This window comes from Schistocerca serialis, chromosome 2 (genome assembly GCF_023864345.2).
Source record: "Schistocerca serialis cubense isolate TAMUIC-IGC-003099 chromosome 2, iqSchSeri2.2, whole genome shotgun sequence".
NCBI lineage: Eukaryota > Metazoa > Arthropoda > Insecta > Orthoptera > Acrididae > Schistocerca > Schistocerca serialis.
In genome coordinates this window covers 188,959,696-188,979,606 of record NC_064639.1, presented here as the reverse complement: position 1 = coordinate 188,979,606, position 19,911 = coordinate 188,959,696, and the positions used below count along the sequence as shown (strand labels likewise).

At 44.1% G+C, this 19,911-nt stretch overlaps 1 protein-coding gene across 1 annotated transcript; it reads left to right on the top strand.

Moving 5' to 3' along the window:
- The first annotated feature begins 1,761 nt into the window (after positions 1–1,761).
- Positions 1,762–19,444, top strand: LOC126456915 (circumsporozoite protein-like). The gene is made up of 2 exons (XM_050092848.1): positions 1,762–1,911; positions 18,970–19,444. The coding sequence occupies exons 1-2, from the start codon at positions 1,879–1,881 to the stop codon at positions 19,357–19,359; spliced, it is 423 nt and encodes a 140-aa protein (XP_049948805.1). The 5' UTR covers positions 1,762–1,878; the 3' UTR covers positions 19,360–19,444.
- Positions 19,445–19,911: the final 467 nt, after the last annotated feature.

The window sequence follows — 19,911 nt, the reverse complement described above, 5'->3', positions numbered from 1 at the left end:
AAGTTTGAATGTAAAAGACACGTATCACAAATTAATTAGAAACGCATTGAAACTACTTGCAGTAAACAAAACCCAACTGTGGTTACTAGCAAGCAACATTTCAAACGAGATGAATTGAATGCCACCACTTTTTTATGCTATCTGTCGTCAGATTTTGTGAAGCAAAATACCTATGACTAATCACTGTTAGTGAAAAAGGTAGCTAAGGGTAGTTCGTAATGACTTCATTAATTGTAACAAACTCCTCTGTGACACCAATTATAGGAAAGTCAAAAATATCATTAAATATTTGGAAAAAGACATTAAAATTTTCAAAAGCCACTTTAATCAGAAATCAATATTCACTTTAATTGGTCAATTATTTTAAAATTATTTTACCTAGTTATTGAGTGGATGCAGTATAAGCACGCAAATGCACGAAGAACATTACATATTACTTCATCTGGTTTCATGAACTATTAGATTCAAGTTACCTGCAAATGTAATTAATCTTCTCTGAATTGAAATAATTTTATCTCTTTCAATTATGACTGCCTTGATAGTAATGATGAAAGGGTAGGACACTGTAAACGATTAAGGAATTGCGATAATAATCAGAAACACTCACACTGTTTATAGTTCAATAAAACATTAAAATGTTGAAAGTGATTAATCTATTAAGTTGGCAAGCCGTGTACACAGTTAAAAAGTTAATTGACATTGTGCCGAGTTGCAGGTGGTTCGACGTAATGCATTCCACAACGACCGCTATTGGCAACAGGTCCTTCTTTAGCAAAGAACAGTGTTCGATAACTTTGCTCACACAGTAGTCTCCTTCATTAACAATTCTCCTTATATGCTCTGTACTTGCAAGGAAATGTGCTTGTCCACCTACACACAACACCTTGCCATACTTAAAATACCATTTCAAAAACATTCTCCATTACGCCCTTGAGCACTGCCATCTTGGGTACATTCTTCACAACGGGAGACTAGAAACTCTCTTTCCGTTACTGACTGCGAACATTCATGCCCAGAAACACTATTACCAACTGTGAAACAGACTATTTGGATTCTATACAATATGAACTTCACTGACTATGTCAACGTTTCTACTAAAGATGTTTACAATATTATTTTTCAATAACTTCCTCATAATTATATTTTCGTTCTCAAACAACGAATACTGACAAAATTAGTACATGCATATACAAAGAATTACTTTAAAATTGCAGGATTAATTAACAGAAACATTATGGAGTAGTGTTATAGCATCACAAACGCTAACATTTGCATTGTTGATGGCGCTGTATCTTCTAGTCCCAGTGGTGTCTCGTTGACATGTGGTACTGTCTTCATTCACTTTAACCGTTTATGGAATTCTTTTCCGTTTCTGATAAACTATTATTACTGACCATTATACCCTTGCATTGAGAAGCAAAGATTTGACAACAACTTTTCAAACCCGGTGGGAGAATATTAGAAGCATACGATATCTGGCGGTTCGTAAACAGCCTAAGACCTTTCTTTACTGTAACAGAATTTCCCGATTATTGATGAAATTTGAAAGCAGCTGCTGCTACATGAGGCAGTACGCTGAAGCACGTGTGCAATTCCTGTATCATTCCACTGTTGTTTATTCAGTTGCCAAAACACCTTTCTTAGTTCCAAACATAAACGAGCTGTGACGTCTCAAGCCTTCACGGAATACGGTACAATAACAGTTCATTCTGTGTCCATAGACTGTCAGCTTTTGCTTTACGGGAGGTGTCGACACCTGCGCGTGTCATAGCCCCGTTCGCAAACAAGCAGTCCTCAGTAGGAATAAATATCACGCGATGCTTGGTGAGGTATAAAAAGACCGCTCATTGCTCCGGTCAGCTGCAGTCCGCAATCGAGATGAGAGCGTTGCTTTTCTTCTTCTTCCTGGCGGTAAGTGGCTCAGACGTACAGTCATCGGAGAGTACTTGGTTTGTTTACTAATAAGATGATTTATTTCGTGATTTCATCTTATCTCCCTCCAGTTTTCATGGTTTCATGGTATCTCAATGTTGTGGAAAGGATAATTGAAGAAATATTTGTTCTCTGTTGCTCAGATCACCCCCTACTGATTTTTACTGACTGTACTTCTCTATGTTCGTATTTTAAACTTAAACGTATGAAAATACCTCGCTGAAACCTTTACACAGGATAATGTTTTTAATCTGCTGCTCTGAAACTGAAAATCTCTCTTATTACCCCTGTGATTAGGGGTGGAAGACATAGTCTCTGCTCTGTCTGTGCTGCACCTTGTGGATGCGAACGTAACAAACGTGTCTCATACGAACAGTGCAAGAAAACACACTTGTCTACCTTTTGTGTACAATCTGCGCGGTTCAGTTTATTACGAACAGCGAGATAGTGATCAAGGGAAAGATACAGGGGATTATTGGCATGAACTAAAGAAACCATTAAATAATCTGATATAAGTCAATATATTGTAAGTCCTATTAGAATGACAATGGCGTTTCCAATTACAGAGGGTGTAGGCACGCAATTTGTGACAACGTGTTTCTAAAAGTGCAGACCTTGTCAACTCATGCATTAATTGTCTCAGCAAAATCCACTGAAAACCATATTGTGACATATCATAAGGGGCTGCAGAGAAAGAATTGGAAAGGAGCTATGTGATCGTGTCGAATTACCGATTGGCAGTTGCACACGGTAAGATACAAGTGACGAGCGAAAACCAGCTCACGGAGATATCACTATGTTAATACGCCCATAATGTGGCTCTAATTTTGGCTGACAATGAAGAGACATAATGTAGAAAGAAGATAATAGACCCGCGAATCATCTAATAGTTCTGAAACGTAGCCGCGCTTGTTTCATATAAATGTGTTTACAGCTTTACAGCGACAGTAAGTTCGCATCATTAAAAAACCGATATTCTCTCACTCCCATTAAACAACAAGTGAAGGCCTTTCGAAACTTGTACAGGGATAATTAATGTTTTCATTTTCCAGCTCCACAGCATGCAGCGCCAATCGTCCAAAATAGATCAGATTTGCTCCGCCCACTACAGCCAAGTGCACGTGGTACACGAGTTTTTGCAGCAATGAAAGTAGATGTGACGTTTCATGACTAATATCATGGAAGAAGTCAACGTTACGCACCTGTATATTGTGTCCACGGACTTTCATGAAGCAGGTATATCGATAGCGTCGGGTATTTCTGCCCCAAGAAATATTTTCTCTGAAGACTGAAGTAGCAGTAATTACGTGACGAAAGTTAGTACAATGAAAGATTATTACGGTATATACAGCAAAATTTCGGTAATGCGAGGTAACTGGGACCGAGTGGAATTCGAATTTGGGAAAACTAGAACAAAACGAAGTGTGACAATCTACAGATCTTTCACTTAAAAATAGATTCAGGCCTCGGTATTCACAGTATCATTGCAGTAAACAATAACATTTCATCAGTTCACGTATTAATTAGAATTTGATTAAGAAATAATGTTCTATTAGAAACTCAAACGTTATACTGTAAACACACACTTATTACATAAATTACTGTACAACTGTTGCTAGTCATCATCGTCGTCATCATCGTCAGTGTTCTGTCCATAGCCAGGTTTTCACATGGTAGGTCTCCGTGCTCTCCTATCTTCTCCCACTTCACTTCTGTGTAATTTCTGCTTCCCTTGATGTTGTTTGTCCTCTTGTACCTCCTCCGTCCTCTCAATTTGCAATACTTTCCAAAGCTTCTGTTACCAGGCACTTTCGTGTCAACGAATGTCCCATCCTGTTCTTCCTTTCCCTTGTAGCCTGCAGCAGTCTCCGCATCTCAGCAACCCTTTCCAACGCTCATCCGTTTGTCACTCTTTCCCTCCAGCTTACCCAATCCATTCTCCTCCACATTCACATTTCAAATGCTTCTGGCTTGTCTTCATCCTCTCGTCTCAGTATACATGTTTCTGCCCTACAGAGCGCCTCACTCCAGACAAAACACTTGCCAAGTCTTTTCCTCGGGCAGCTATCTATTTTGTCACACCACATTTTGTTTTCGGAAAAAGGAATCAGAAGTTTTTTTGTTTTTGTGAATAACGTCTGTTCTTAGCAGCGTAGTCCCGCCATCTTCTTAGAAGCATAACGTTAGCTGGTGTCGCCACATTCCGTTGTTCCACGTAGTGCAATGCTAATTCTAATGCCGCCGTTCCATCACTATGGCTCACTTTGTTAGTACCAACATCGTCCTCTTCCCCTTTACTGTATATTTTTGATTGCTATTGGTTTAGCAGACCTAACAATTAACAAAAGCTGCAATTTGTGATCTCCAGAGGCATTGCCGCAAGCAAGGCACGCTACCTGCTGCTTTCTTATAAACTGTAGCCGAAGCTTCATTTGTAGCTGCTATCGTTTTAGTCGGAAGTATTCTATAATTGAGGCCTGTGTCACCACAATTATAAACCTGATCCAGTGAAGATTTACTATATTTTTTAAGTTTCTTCTTGGATAATTTTGATAGCTCCTCTGTCAACGGATGACTTTTCACTACAGATATCAAGGCGCCGCTCTCTATACCTTCTGTTACCTTCTGTTCGACCTATCCGGTCAGCCACAACCAGCAGAAAAACTTCCTTCTCCTCCTTCAGCTTGTTTTCGAAATCAGAGCGCCTGCTTCTGAATCATCGAACCACTTATTGGGCTTATTTTAGCTCGCTGTCAAGCAAACCACAAATGAAGGGCTTCACTAGTCTGTTCGTAATTTTACGTTTTCATGGTTTTACGATCCGTTAATTCTGATGTTTCTTTAGAAGAGGAACAAGATGCTTTGGTAGAATACCACAACTCTAGTGAGGTTCTGTTTCGTCGCCTGTCATATTCTGTAACTTCACCTACGCCCAACTCCGCCGCAACCCTTTTTTTATTCTCTCTCCTCTGTGCAAGATCCTCCGTCGCAAAATTTTCGTCTGCAAAGAAACAAATTGCCTGTTTTGCTTTGAGGAGTCAGCGCTCACATTGGTGAAAAATGGCAGTAGCAATAATAAAAATTAACACGGCCCGACTACACATACACACTGCACTGAGCCCGAGCAGACATTGGCTGACTGGGTGAAACAACAACAGTGGTTAAAGCGGGCACAATTGTAAGCAGTGTGGGCGCCCGCATCTCGGCCGATGATCGCACCCACTCCCGGCAGATTTTAGATTTCATCCGTAATATTGGTTTGATTTTTTTAACCTATTTGTAATGTGTTATCCATCTCGGACTAAACGAAGGCGGGGCTCGAATTAACAAGATTTTACTTTACAGGCAACTCAGCCAGTCTTTAGAAATCTCTATCTGGCAGACCAGATTTCGCTTTACCTGCGATTCCCTTAATTCTGTGTGAAGCGTTTTCACTTGGAAATACCACTGACTGCAGCTGCCGACCAAGCACTGTGGGCACCTGTGTTATAACAGCACCCGAAACCCCTGTGTATTCCAGTTCATTAGTGTTGAAGTATCCCACCTAGCTACCGAGAATGCACAATCGTTAGTCTGTTACTATTGGTGATAGATGTCAGACGGAATATATACTGATGTGTTAAAACTTCGTTATGGCGAATCCCTTAGATTTATAGAGAGACGAGACTGCTGAGAACAATCTTGCTGAAGTTTTAGTAATAAAGAGGACAACATTTCTATTAGTGTCGAGAAAAGAACTGCGTCCACTCTATTTACAGCACATGTCAGTCAAGGAAACTACGACCTGCTGAGCACAACAATGGCTGAAATTCAAGTTGAGTGACAGAAACAGAAAGCTTAGAAGCGTATGATAACTTTTGAAAGAACGAGAAAAGATCATGGAGAAAATATTCACGATAGAACGGCCATTTCAAAGCCACTGTTTGTACCATCCAATGCCTTGAAATATCGAAATTGGTGTCGCAAGAATACATGTTGGTCACGTAACCATGGGAGACTGCTTTGTAGTCAAACGAATCGTCGTTCACTCTACTCTCCACTTATGAGCGTGCTTACGTTCGGATAAGACCAGCAGAACTCTTTGATATTGACTGTACCCATTAGAATGGGAGTTACGACAGGCGTCAGCTGATAATGTGGGGTGAGATGTCGCCTCGTTGACTTGACAAAGCTGTTTTCCTGTATAGGAGCGGATTATATATCTATGCTCGGCGACTATCTGCAACCAATGCCGCAAACTCTGTTCCCTTGTGGACAGTCAGTGTTCCTATCATTCATACATCTGGAATTTCTCGAGGCTACTTGGACGAGGTTAAAATATTGCCTTGCATCCCATTCCCTGTGCATAGCTAGTATGACACTCTGCGTTGTTTGCTGTTGCTTAAATACTCTGTTACTTAATGGACTGTCGGCAGTTGTGGCCGAGCGGTTCCTGGCGCTTCAGTCTGGAACCGCGAGACCGCTACGGTCGCAGGTTCGAATCCTGCCTCGGACATGGTTGTGTGTGATGTCCTTAGGTTAGTTAGGTTTAAGTAGTTCTAAGTTCTAGGGGACTGATGACCTCAGATGTTAAGTTCCATAGTGCTCAGAGCCATTATTGAACTTAATGGACTAAAATCATGGTAAACGACCAGCAAAAATGTCTATGTGTCAGTTGTAAAGAAGCAGCTTATAGTCCCGACGAAGACTATTACGGCACAATTCGGTATGTGTATTCTTGTTAGTTTGGCTAGTACGCTAGAAGTGTGTACTGTATTCACTCACAGATATCTACACGTGTAAGTGTATTTACTATTTATGATTTTTGTATTAAACACGTCACGAAATACTGAGCAAATTAGTTATGCTGTCATAACATTTGTACAATGTGCACTTATTCGCGATTTTTATAGATCCGTAGACATCCCTGAACCTAAAAAAAGTGAGCCAAAACATTATGACTACCTGTTTAATAGCTTGTTGTTCCACTGTTGAAACACAGTACGACAGAGAGCCTGCATGGATTCTACAAGTCCTTGACAGTATTCCAGAAGGTGGTACCAAGTGTCTACGCATAGGTGAAGCAATTCCTGCAAATTACGGCGTGGTTTATGGGCATTCAACTGGCGCCCGGTATGTGTTCTAATCGGTACAGATCAGCCTCATTTGATGGCCAAGACATCAATTCGAGTTCATTATAATGCCCCTCAAATCACTGAAACACAATTCTGACCTTGCAACACGGACAGTTATCCTGCTGGAAGATATCAAGACTTCAAGCATTATGCAGTAATGTTCACGTAGTTCACTGCTGTCATGATACCTTCAGTTACCACCACAGATGCCATGAAAGCCCAACTCAGTGTACCCCACAGCATAATTCTGCTCTCACAGGCCTGCATCTGCGACGCGGTGCATCATTCGTACAGCTATTCTCTTGGATGACACCGTGTAAGGACCCAGCCATCGACGAGGAGTAATAAAAAATGCGATTCATTCGACAGGCGGCACGTTTTTATTGATCCAAGGTGAAAACCTCAGCAATACTGTGTCTATTGCAAACGTAACTGACGTTGTAGTTGGGTCAACACAGGAACAAGTCGTGTGATGTGGAGCTCCATTCTCAGCAACTGCTTTGATAAGTGAGCTTCGTAATACTTGTGCCTCCAGCAGCATTGTACACTGTCGTCAGATCTGCTATAGATCGCTGTCTACCCTGGATTACGAAGTGGGCGATCCTCCGACCTCCACGTTCTGTGATGTCACGTGGTTATCATATACCATACGGCCTAAGCGTTACTCCACCGTCCTTCAGCCACTTTTCACAGATGATCACGACTGTAGTACGCCAGCAGGCGACCAGATTCACTGTTTCGGAGATTCTCGTTTCCAGCCACAACGATGTGTCCCTTGTTAAAACCACTTATGCCAGTGGATATCCGCATTTGCGGCCCGTATCTTCGCTGTAATGACTGCCCATTCGTCTCTCTTCCGCGTACATCCTTTCCTTACTGCGTCACAAGCCAGCAACACCACCAGGAGGCAGTCATCTTCGCGGTGGGCAGTGGTCGTAATATTTCGGCTCATCAGTGCATAACAAGTGGAAAAAATTTAAACACCAATGTCCCAGAGGCCTCACCAATATCTTCGAGTCAGAAAATACAAAGATTTACAGAATCACATGGACTTTTTAGGAGATTATAACCTGCATATTGGCTGTACACTCTGCGATATACCTATAAACCTCCTTCATGAACAATAGTACCCTTTTCCTTTATTTTCGCGGGTTATTATGTTTTTTCATGACAATACTTTTCGGACAGGACACTATCTTTGTGCATTTGTGTGACTGCTATCGTTTTCTGTTTTGTCTAATGGAGATTAGATTGTCGTCATTCGTTTTCTGGACGCCGCAAAATAAGGACACATTATACACTGAAGAGCCAAAGAAATTGATACACCTGCCTAATATTGTGTGGGGCCCCCGCGAGCAAGCAGAAGTGCCGCAGCATGACGTGGCGTGGACTCGACTAATGTCTGAAGTAGGGCTGGAGGGAACTGACACCATGAATCATCCAGGGCTGTCCATAAATCCGTAAGAGTACGATGATGATGATGATTATTAGTGTTTTAGGGCGCACAACAGCGAGGTTATCAGCGCCCGTTCCCAAAAGTTCAATTCAGAGCCGAATCGTGAAAGAATTGGTATTGTTCAAATTGCAAGAATGGACACAGCACATCAAAACAGGGAGATAAAACTAAAAATAAAATAGCAGTACAAACAGGGAAAAATAAGTAACGGTGGCTGAGTGACCACTTACAAATAATGGGTGACCAAACCACTGGACAGCACATTAAGACTTCAATCCCAATATTTTGGGAAGAAGGCCAGACATCACACAAAAACGTAAAACTCTAGCGACACTCGCCTCATTATTAGTTAAAAGAGAGGGTAGGTCTGGTGGGAAACTGAAATCTTCCCTCAAACCCGCATATAAAACACACTCAGTTAAAATATGCCGTATCGACAACTGTGTCCCACATGTCTGACACGTTGGTGGCTCCTCACGACGTAACAGAAAACCATGTGTCAAAGGACAATGTCCTATTCTAAGCTGTGTAAGGGCTACTTCCTCAGCGCGTCGTTGTCGGAAGGAGGTGAGCCACGGTCGGACAGAATCCTTCACCGCTCGCAACTTATTATCCCTCACGTCCAGCCACTGAGCCTCCCACCAACGCATGACCTTCCGAGTCACGAAAGACGTAATGGCCTGCAGGGGGACGGAACAGCGAGCAGGAGGTGGGATGGAGCAAGCCTCCGTGGCAGCCGCATCTGCAAGTTCATTTCCAGGAATCCCTGTGTGCCCTGGAACCCAGCAGAAAATCACATCCTTACCCTGCTGTTGCAAGAGCAGGAGTGCGTCCTGCGCGTCTTGCACCATCCGGTAAGAGTACGAGGAAGTGGCGATCTCTTCTGAACAGCACGTTGCAAGGCATACCAGATATGCTCAATACTGCTCATGTCTGGGAAGTCTGGTGGCCAGCGGAGTGTTTAAAATCAGAAGACCGTTCCAGGAGCCACTCTGTAGCAATTCTGGACGTGTGGGGAATCGAATTGTCCAGCTGGAATTGCCCAAGTCCTTCGGAATGTGCAATGGACATGAATTGATGCAGGTGATCAGGCGTCATGCTTACGCACGTGTCAATTGTTAGAGTATGTATCAGGGCTCCCATATGACTCCAACTGCACACGCCACACACCGTAACAGAGCCTCCACCAGCTTTAACAATTCCCTGCTGACATGCAGTTTCCATGGATTCATGAGGTTGTCTCCATACCCGTACGCGTCGATCCGCTCGATACAATGTGAAACGAGACACGTCTGATGAGGCTACATGTTTCCGGTCATCAACAGTCCAATGGCGGTGTTGACCGGCCCAGGCGAAGCGTAAATCTTTGTGTCGTGCAGTCATCAAGGGTACACGAGTGGGCGTTCGGCTCCGAAAGCCCATATCGATCATGTTTCGTTGAGTGGTTAGCACACTGACACTTGATGGCTGAGCACTGAAATCTACAGCAATTTGTGGAAGGGTTACACTTTTGTCACGATGAATGATTCTCTTCAGTCGTCGTTGGTACCGTTCCTGCAGGATCTTTCTCCGGCCGCAGCGATGTCGGGGATTTGATGTTTAGCCGGATTCACGGTACACTGCTGAAATGGCCATATGGGAAAATCCCCACTTCATAGCTTCCTCGGAGATGCTGTGTCAAATCGCTCGTGCGCGGACTATAATACCACTTTCAAATTCAATTAAATCTTGATAACCTGCCATTGTAGGAGCAGTAACCGATCTAACAACAGATCCACTTGTCTTAAATAGGTGCTACAGACCTCAGCGCCGTATATTGCCTGCTTCCATACCTCTGTATTTGAATACGCATGCTCACAGCAGTTTCTTTGGCACTTCAGTGTATGTAGGACGTAACAGGTACAAGTGCAAATATTTCTATTGCTGACTGAGGACGGTGTACTGAAAAACAATGACTCAACAGTTTGTACCATTGTCGCGTGTCCAACCGGATGCAGTCGTTTTTGTGCTGTCATCTTCAAGCGACACCAGCAGAATGAGCATCTTCGCTACATCCGGCCTCCTTAATACGTTATCGCCCCCATCCCTTGCTTCACTGCCGGTCACGAGCCGTCATGGGCGGGGTGCCGGTAGGGGTAGTGGCCAGGGGGGGGGGGGGGGAGGGGGGCGGGGGGGATGGTGCGCCGCCGGATGGTGGGCGCCATCTCTGGTCTTCAGCACTTCAGTGGCCTGCGTCGGCCTGTCCGTTAGCCACTCGTATTTCAATAGCCTCCTTCAGAACACAGTCCAAAACGACGACATGTCTTAACACTTTCGTTTCTTCATGCTTCCTGGAGCAACCTGTAACCTCGCAGTGTTCTGCAACCGCTGATTTTCGGAAGTTCTGTGTGTCTTCTGTGTTCCTTGCATCTTTCTTCCATTCTTTGTACAGTCTCCCCGATGTACGCCTTACCGCATTTACATGGAATACGGTAAACACCTCGTTTATAGAGCCCGAGTCATGTTTTGCCGTACCTAATAGGCACGCGTTTCCGGAAGTGGGCGAAAAACGCATTTAATATTACGTCGAGCCAGGATTCTGCCGATTTTGTTCGATACCCTGCCGGCGTATGACCTATACGCCAATGTCGTGTCCTCCTCGTCGTTTTATCTCTGCTGGGATTGTACTTCCTGCCTAAAAGCACGTCGGATTTGCCTTTTGTCGTATCCGTTCTTCTTGTAAACTTGCCTGTGGTGGTCAAGCTCCCTTGGTAGGCTTTCTTCGACCGCTATGACACGGGCCCTCTGTGCCAGTGTACATAGCACACCCTCACGCAATGAAGGATGTTGGGTTGTCAGCGTGGAGAAACAAATCAATGTGGGTGGCGTTCCCGTGCACACAGTGTCCTATAGTGCTCTCCGTTCTGCGCTTGACTAAGACGTCCAAAAAGGGGAGATCGCCATTTTCTTCCATCTCCATGGCGAATTTGGTACTAGGGTGCACAGAGATCAGATGCTGGAAAAACCCCCTGAAGTCTTTCACTCCCATGTTTCCACACCACAAATGTGCCATCAACATATCTGAAAACCACGTAGGATTCAGGGCAGCTTTTTCCAGGGTTTGTCTTCGAAGTCCTCCGTAAGCAAGTTTACAGCAAATGGTGATAGTTGGCACCACACGGTGACCCCTTCCGTTTGTTTACAACCGTCGTCAGCGAAGAGAAAGAATGTTGACGTGAGCACAAATTCGAAGAGTCATTGCCGGATTGAATTTCTCCCTGATCAACTTGAGGGAATCAACAAGCGGCACTCTGGTGAAGAGGGATACCACATCAAAGCTGACCGTAAGGCCCTGGTCATCGAGGCCTAGTTCTTGCAATCTGTTAAATGAAATGTACAGAGATCCTGAAGTGGTGCTGACATTTACCGATGTAGGGGCTTAATACCGCCGTTAAATGTTTGGCCAGCTGGTAAGTTGGTGTGCCCGTTTTGCCCACAGTAGAACGTAGACGGTCGGGTCTCTCTTCAATTTTCTGTATACTGGATTCTCGTGTACGTCATAGAATTTGCGATTGTACTCTGACAGCGTCAGTACAGTGGCATTATCTTTGTCCGCAGCTAGAATGATTACTTCAGGTTCGTTCCGTACATCTCGAATGGCAGCTCTTTTAGCTTTCGTAATGTTCGTCCTCGGTGGGACGGCTCCAGAGAGCGTGCTGCACATTTCCCTACGTATCTCTTCCGCATCGTCGCTATGGAGGGCGGAAACTACTTGTTACACACCACTGACGAAATATGCAACAGGTACAGCAGTCGGTGTTGGAGTGAAATTGAGTCCCTTTTCGTGAACTGATTTTGTCGCGTCGTCAATCTCTTTTCCCGTGAAGTGGATTACGGTTCGTCGTTGGTCTTCTTGTAGCTGTTGTTCTCTTGCTGCCAGACATTAGAACCTGGAGACTTACTTGATAGTAACACTGCATCGAGATAGGTCAGTATGGGCCCGGCCAAGAGAATAAAGAAAAAGACCATTGAGCTTCTGCGTTAAGCCCTGCCGGAGGAAATTGTCAGGAAGCTTCGTTGCCGTCCGGATATATTGGGCAAAACCATATAACTGAGGAAGCTATTGTGGAGTTAGTATATCTTCTTTAGAAAGTATTAAAATACTCTATCTGTTCCTTGTTTCTTCTGATTTTGCTCGTAATGAGCAGCAATCTCATGCTGCAAACGAATGATGTCTGACATCTGACAGAATTGTAGGCAGCAACAACTGATAAAAGTAAAAGAGGGCTGCCATCATGGTGAATTTGTTGTAAGCAAACACTGTGAATTTTGCAGAAATGCAGTCTAATTGTAACGAGTATAATTAACTAGCAATTGGAAATTTTTTAGATCATAGCCTGCACGGAGATATCGGCTGGATCACGTGTAAGCCCTGACTGACTGACTTGGCTCGATAAAAATTCTATTGTACAAGTTTGTACTGTTTCATACTTCCTGGCATTCTCTCGTGTGACGCTGTCCGTCATTTGGTAATCAAAACTCTTACGTTTCCTGCCGTAATTGTTGCCAATCATTTATAGACTTCAGTTGAAATTTTCAACGTCAAAAATGAGTTAGTGTTTTATTATTTATAATTAAAGTTATAAGTGTCCATTCCGTGACCATTTCCCGGTCTATATGAGAGTGTGCAGTGTTTTTCACTTAGTAACACGTTTTTAACATCACCTACCTGATATAAACCCCATATATCGCGACGTATGTCTCCTTCTGGTCATGTGAACAGCGTCCTAATAGCTATCTTACTGTAACTCTACAAACTACTCAAGGCAGTACTGCAACATATGAAGCACTGTAATGTTTAACAATCTAGTTGAAGATAATATAAAAAGTTGTGATTCTCACAGATTACATCACAAGATATCTTCGCACAAATCTAAGATACTTTGAGGAGAGGGGTGAAGGATGCGTAACAGTTAATATTAAAGACATTGAGTACCTCTGATAGCGCAAGTAGAGGGACAGCTATCATACAATACACTGGCCTACGTCTCAACAAGTACTTATTTTCGAGCATCAGTTTACAGGACTTTTGTTTCAGCTTACGGCTGGCGCTTTCAACTAAAGAATATGGAACAATTCTTTTTTAAAACACCTTTGCCGCAACCATAATGATGACTCTGTTCTTGTTTTGGTCACGAACCCTAAAGTTGATATGATCGTCTTCTAATGCATCCCTGTCGCTTTTTATTCCCTTCATTTTAGCATAACTGCTGCATTCATACACTGCATTTGTACGACAATGCCTTTTAATATTGGGGAAAGGACTTTTTTCCATCCTTAAGCAGTACAACAGAGGCAGCAAGAATTCAGCTCATGAACTGTGCCCTAGCTCTTGTGCCATAGTGATCGGCCTGTTTGCACACTTGCCCCACTGCCACACCACACTGTCTTACAGATAGAAGGGGAAGAGGGAAACTGCCATCGCACTATACTTAGGTAGCAATGCATTGGCACTACATACGATTTGATTTCACATTTCGTATTGCTCCACAAAGTAGGTCACAAATGCGCTGAAGACGTAACGTAGTTTTTTCTGGTATAAAGTTATGGCATACGAACAGACACAGATAATTTCACAGGTTTTTACTTTCAGGTTGCCACGTAATCGAGACTTCTTTAGTTTCATAATTGCTCCCATACGTATGTTGACAGAAATATTATACCACTTTTGCAACTTCATTGTGGACGAATGGGAACTCTGAGGAAAACAGTGTAGACGTCCTGTATAATTCAAACGTAAAGGGATTTGTCTATAAAATGGGAATTACGTTGCAGATCAGTCGGTTACATATGTACATGCACGTGGACGCTTTCCACTGAAAGGGCGACCTGTCTCTAAAACAGATGTAAGATGAGCAGTGTCCTCAAAACGTGTAGAAAACAATCCTTCCCGAGCGGGAAGGCGTGCCGGTCCCCGGCACGAATCCGCCCTGCGGATTAGTGTCGAGGTCCGGTGTGCCGGCCAGCCTGTGGATGGATTTTAAGGCGGTTTTCCATCTATGTCGGCGAATGTGAGCTGGTTCCTTTTATTCCTCCTCAGTTACGCTGTGTCGGCGATTGCTGCGCAAACACTGCATCCACGTACGCGTACACCATAATTACCCTATCACGCAAACATCTGGGTTTACATTCGTCTCGTATGAGACGCTTTCGGGGTGTCCACTGGGGGCCGAACCGCACAATAAATTTGGGTTCGGTTAGGGGCGGCGGTGTGGTGGGTGGACTGCTGTGGCCTGTTGTGGGGTTATGTACCACAGAGGGCTACTGAGGGACGAAGTCTCTCCGTCGTTTCTATGTCCCCGGTTTGATACACACAATACACACACGCAGTAGGATACTGGACTGTTTCCCTTGCGCAATATTATTTTCTTTTTAAATGCGTGTCCGTCATATCAGAAACAAATTGTCTCTCACGATTGAGTGTCTTACTGCAGACGGTGTACAGTCACGGCCACTTAAAATCCAGGGTCAGCAGTTTATTACGGATGTTCTGATTTCCGTTCCTGCACTACTTTCTCCTTCATAAATTCAATAATAGTGGATTTTCAATCGAAAAATTGTTCCACGCATGCCCTTGGTTCAACCAACGTACTTTGCAGTAATATATAACTCCTCCACACTCTTCGTTAAATTCCATCGAAAATTGTTGTAACTGGCAGTGGAATGACGCCTGCGACTTAAGAAATTTTTTATTCTTTCATTATTTTTTGATGTGGTCCACGCTATTTAGCACAAATTGCTTCCTGATGTACAGGACAATGAATCCCATCTGTCGATCCTTGTATTATTTTGCTCTTTCATTGCCAACTGAATGTTTAAATTCTTTTTGCGTGGTGTTCGAATGTTGTTTCATAGCAAATATATGGATCCTGTCCATTATGCGACTGCGTTATAGCTTTTGAGAAGTCTCATCGGTCTATTCTGCCATTACCGCTGATTTTTGAAGGTTTGTGACGATAATCACTAGAGTGGCTCTGTTTGTGCAAACAGCCACTGGACCTGCGAACGTCCTACATATCACATGCAAATAGCGAGGGCGAAACAGACTGACACAACGGGGCTGCCGAACTCAAAGACTTGTCCCGACCGAAGATTGCCACACCGCAACACTAAATGAAATGTTGCGCCGTACCGGGTACTCCCGAGAAGGACCGAGCGAAACGAAGACAGGCCGATCGTCGGTCCGCACGAGGCCTGCAAATACGGCTTGCATGCGGTTCATTACGCTGTGGCTGGCCCTGCAGTACAGTATGAAGTACGGTGATAGAAGGGTAATTTACTCTCTTTAAAAAAGTAGCCTGGAGCCGTCAGTACTGATGGGTCGATACCAGTGACCATAAACATGAGAAGTTGAAGAACAAGTTGCTCATTTTCACCTCTGATCTTTACTTTCTGTGTGGAAAAGGCTGTGAGGGAAGTAAAGGCATATTTAAGTCTGGGAGTTGCTTGCCATAGACAGAAAATTTATTAAAATTGCTCTGAGTCCTATGGGACTTAACATCTAAGGTCATCAGTCCCTAGAACTTAGAACTACTTAAACCTAACTAACCTAAGGACATCACACACATCTATGTCCAAGGCAGGATTCGGACCTGCGACCGTAGCGGTCGCGCGGTTCCAGACTGATGCACCTAGAACCGCTCGGCCACTTCGGCCTGCATAGGGAGAAAATCTACTTGATTGTGTTTCATGATAATATAGGGATAACCGCTGAAACTGGACACGAATTGAAACGGTTGGTTAATCTAATGGAATGTGTGTTAGCTGGTCTCTAAATTTGCGCATAAATAAAAAAGCTGAGGTACTGGTACGTGTAGCAGGTGGAGATGGTGGACAGATAAATGTCAAACTTCCACAAGAGCCTCTTGAAGATTAAAAAACGGTAAATAAAGAAGGAAAATACGAAAATTACATGGATACGAACATTGAAAAAGGCAAAAGGGCTATATAGAAACAGTAGCTAACATACAGAAATACATTAAAACTGGGACACTGTGAAGAATAGCAAATAACGGAATCTTACTTATTGTTTGTACACAGTGTAGTAGGAACAATACATGATTAAATTTGTAGGTGTTTTCTGGATATACGAAATTTAGAACACAGAGCTGCCGCCCCTGGCTCTAACCTGACTAGAACTGATCTTGGCAGATTCCATGCCGATTCAGCTCTGTGACAGAGTTCATCCATAGAGGTCGCTATGGAGTGGTGGCTTGCAAATGTCTCAGCAACCCAAGACCAGATGTTTTCAATAGGTAGGAGGTGTGGAGAATGCGCTTGCCAGGGCAATATCCTGTGCATTGAGGTAGGTCACAGCACAGGGGTAACATGTGTCCTGCCTTATCTTGTTGAAACATGACGTCACTGAGACATCCAAGTTGTAGCACAGCCACCAGCTGTAACATGTCAGAAATGTATGGCCTAGTATCCATGTTATATAAAAGAGAGATGATCCCCTGGCGTACCAAGAAGTACCCCACACCATCATGCCAGATGCTAGTCTCTACTGTAGTCTGGTAACATTCGTTCTCCTCGTAGCCTCCATACATGGACCACCCATTCTGATGCTGTACACAGAAACTTCTGTCATCTGAAGAAACGGGCTTCACTCCAGAGTCCTGTGTTGTCGTTGCGCAGATGACTGTCTATGCACCAGTGGTCGCCATACTGTTCATCGGCGCTCAACAGTTCCACGCGACTAGCACCCTAGAGGCCAGAAATATTCTTCGTTAGTCCGTGCATGATCATACAGTCACGTCGCGTTCCTATAGACCGAAAATGGGCTTGTTTGCAACAGTGTTCACATGAACAGTGCGACGACGTCCAAAGCTCCTCCTAATCCTATCGATTTCATATTATAGGATGTAGAAAAGGAAACGTTATTATCCAAAGATATCAACATCCGAGGGGCACTGAATATGTAATGCAACAGATTTTTTCTCAAAACAAGTTGGTTTTTATCGCCATAATCTCGATTCAATGTTATGTCCTTACGGCATCTTACTGGTGGACCACTCTAATGGTCGACGTTGGAGCCAACATCTTGGTGCATCAATAACATGCCATCATGTACTGCTTCCTGCGGAGTTCATCCTTCATTGAGCGAAACAAATGGAAGGTTCGAGATACGGGCTGTACAGTGGAAGAGGAAAAACAGTCCAATTACGTTTTGTGAATCCCTCTCGGGTGCGCAGAGTTTTGCAAAGCCTTGTGTTGTCGTGGGGAAGGAGACGTTCGTTTCCTTTTTGTGTCTAAGAACACGCTGAAGTCATTTCTTCAGTTTCCTGAGGGAAGCACAGTACACTTCAGAGTTGATCGTGCATCATGAGGGACGACGTCAAACGCAATAACCCTTTCAGAGTACCAGAAGACCGTCGCCATAGCTTTACCGGCTGAGGGTGGAGCCTTGATCTTTTTCTTCGGAGGAGAAGTGGTGTGGTGTCGCTCGACGGATTGCCGTTTTGTTCCCAGTTCGAAGTGATGAACCCATTTTCCATTGACCTTGGCCAGACGAGGTGGCCGAGCGGTTCTAGGCACTACAGTCTGGAACCGCGCGACTGCTACGGTCGCAGCTTCGAATCCTGCCTCGCGCATGGATGTGTGTGATGTCCTTAGGTTAGTTAGGTTTAAGTAGTTTTAAGTTCTAGGGGACTGATGACCTTGATGACCTTAGAAGTTAAGTCCCATAGTGCTCAGAGCCATTTGAACCATTTTCCATTGCTCATAACGATGCTCGATAGAAAATTGTCACGATCAGCTCCGTAACGCGCAAGCAACTCCGCACAGGTCGTCTTTCGTTGCTCCTTATGGTCTTCTGTTAGGTGGCGAGGAACCAGCGGACACATACCTTTCAGTACCCCACCTGGTTGATGAGTGTGTCAGCACTACCAACAGAGACCTCATGTAGCGCAGCGAGGTGCTTCGTCGTGATCCATCGATCACTTCGAACGAGAATGTCCGTGCGTTCCAACACTGGAGGATTCGCACCTGTGTACGGCCAGTTGGAACACGGAAGATCTGACAGGTTTATGGAGCTTGCTGCTGTGATGACAGATGTCTCATCCAACAACTCGCCATGCTTTTGTTCACTGCCAAGTGTCCGTAGACATTCTGCAAACGACTTTGAATATCTGTGATGTTATGGTTTTCCGCCAGAAGAAACTCAGCTATGTATTTGGAACGCAACTCTGTTACAGGCGCCATTTTGAAGGCTACATGTAGCGCTGCCACCTATGAGAACTTCATAAAACTACAGTTGCTGAAGCGGGAATATTCCACGATGCTCCACAACAAAGAGTGCATTTTTTCAACCGAAACTGGCCGAGCAAAATAATGTGTTACATTACTTTCTGATCGTCCCCCGTAGAAACCAGAAAGAGCCTCATGAGCTATCCGACAGCTACTGATTTACTGTCTGCTGGTCCGCAGATCTCCGCTTGCGCCGCCCAGGAGATTCAGCGCCTGCCTGATGTGAACGCGACGGACAACCAGGCGTCCAACGGGTCAGGCGCAGACAACCAGTCGCCCCAGCAGCAGCAGCAGCAGCAGCAGCCCCTGCGGCCAAACTTCGGCGGCCAGTGGGGCGCTCCGCCACCACCAAGCAGGCGCCCAGCGTTCCCTAGCAATGGCAACCAGGGCTACGGCTCCGGCTTTAACACAGGCTTCAACCCAGATGTCAACCCGGGCTTCAACCCGGGCTTCAACCCAGGCTTCAACCCAGGGTTCATCCCAGGCTTCAACCAAGGCTTCAACCCAGGCTTCAATGCTGGCCAATTCCCAGGTTTTGGACAACTGCCATTCCCTGGGTTCGGGCGTTAAGTCCTGATTTTCTGAGTATCTGTAATCTGTTGATGTTGTAGAAACCAGAGGTGACACATTAAATGCACAAATGATTGTTTCTTCAGGTGGCGAAATTTTTTTCAGTATATACGACCTTTGATTCTCCCCTCCTTTCAGAACAAATTCTTTTGAACACATGCTGCTGATAGTTTTCTTATGGACAAATTTTAAACGAAAAGTAGAGTTCAACGAGAAAAAAATTAACAGTTCAAAGTTTACCAATGTCATTGTAACACTATCAGAGATCCTTTAACCAGACTAGTCTCTTGAAAACAGGTTTTAAAATGAACTTAAATAAAACAAAGGTAAATGAGTATAGTCGAATTAAGTCAGCTAAAGATTATCTAACAGGATTAGTAAATGAGACACAGCATGTAGTAGAAAAGTTTTGCTAGTTAGCAACGAAATATCTCACGATGGCAGAAATACAGACAAAAGAGGACATAAAGTGCATCCAGACCGTGTCAGTGCAAGCTTTCCTGGAAAACAGAAACATGTTATGTCAAATAGAAACCTGAGTGTCAGATAGTT

What these genes read in the sequence shown, in the direction of transcription:
- LOC126456915 (XM_050092848.1), top strand. Translation starts at nt 1,879, where the DNA reads ATGAGAGCGTTGCTTTTCTTCTTCTTCCTGGCG. An exon ending in TTTTCTTCTTCTTCCTGGCG is followed by an intron (nt 1,912 to 18,969) that starts GTAAGTGGCTCA and finishes GCTGGTCCGCAG; the next exon opens with ATCTCCGCTTGCGCCGCCCA.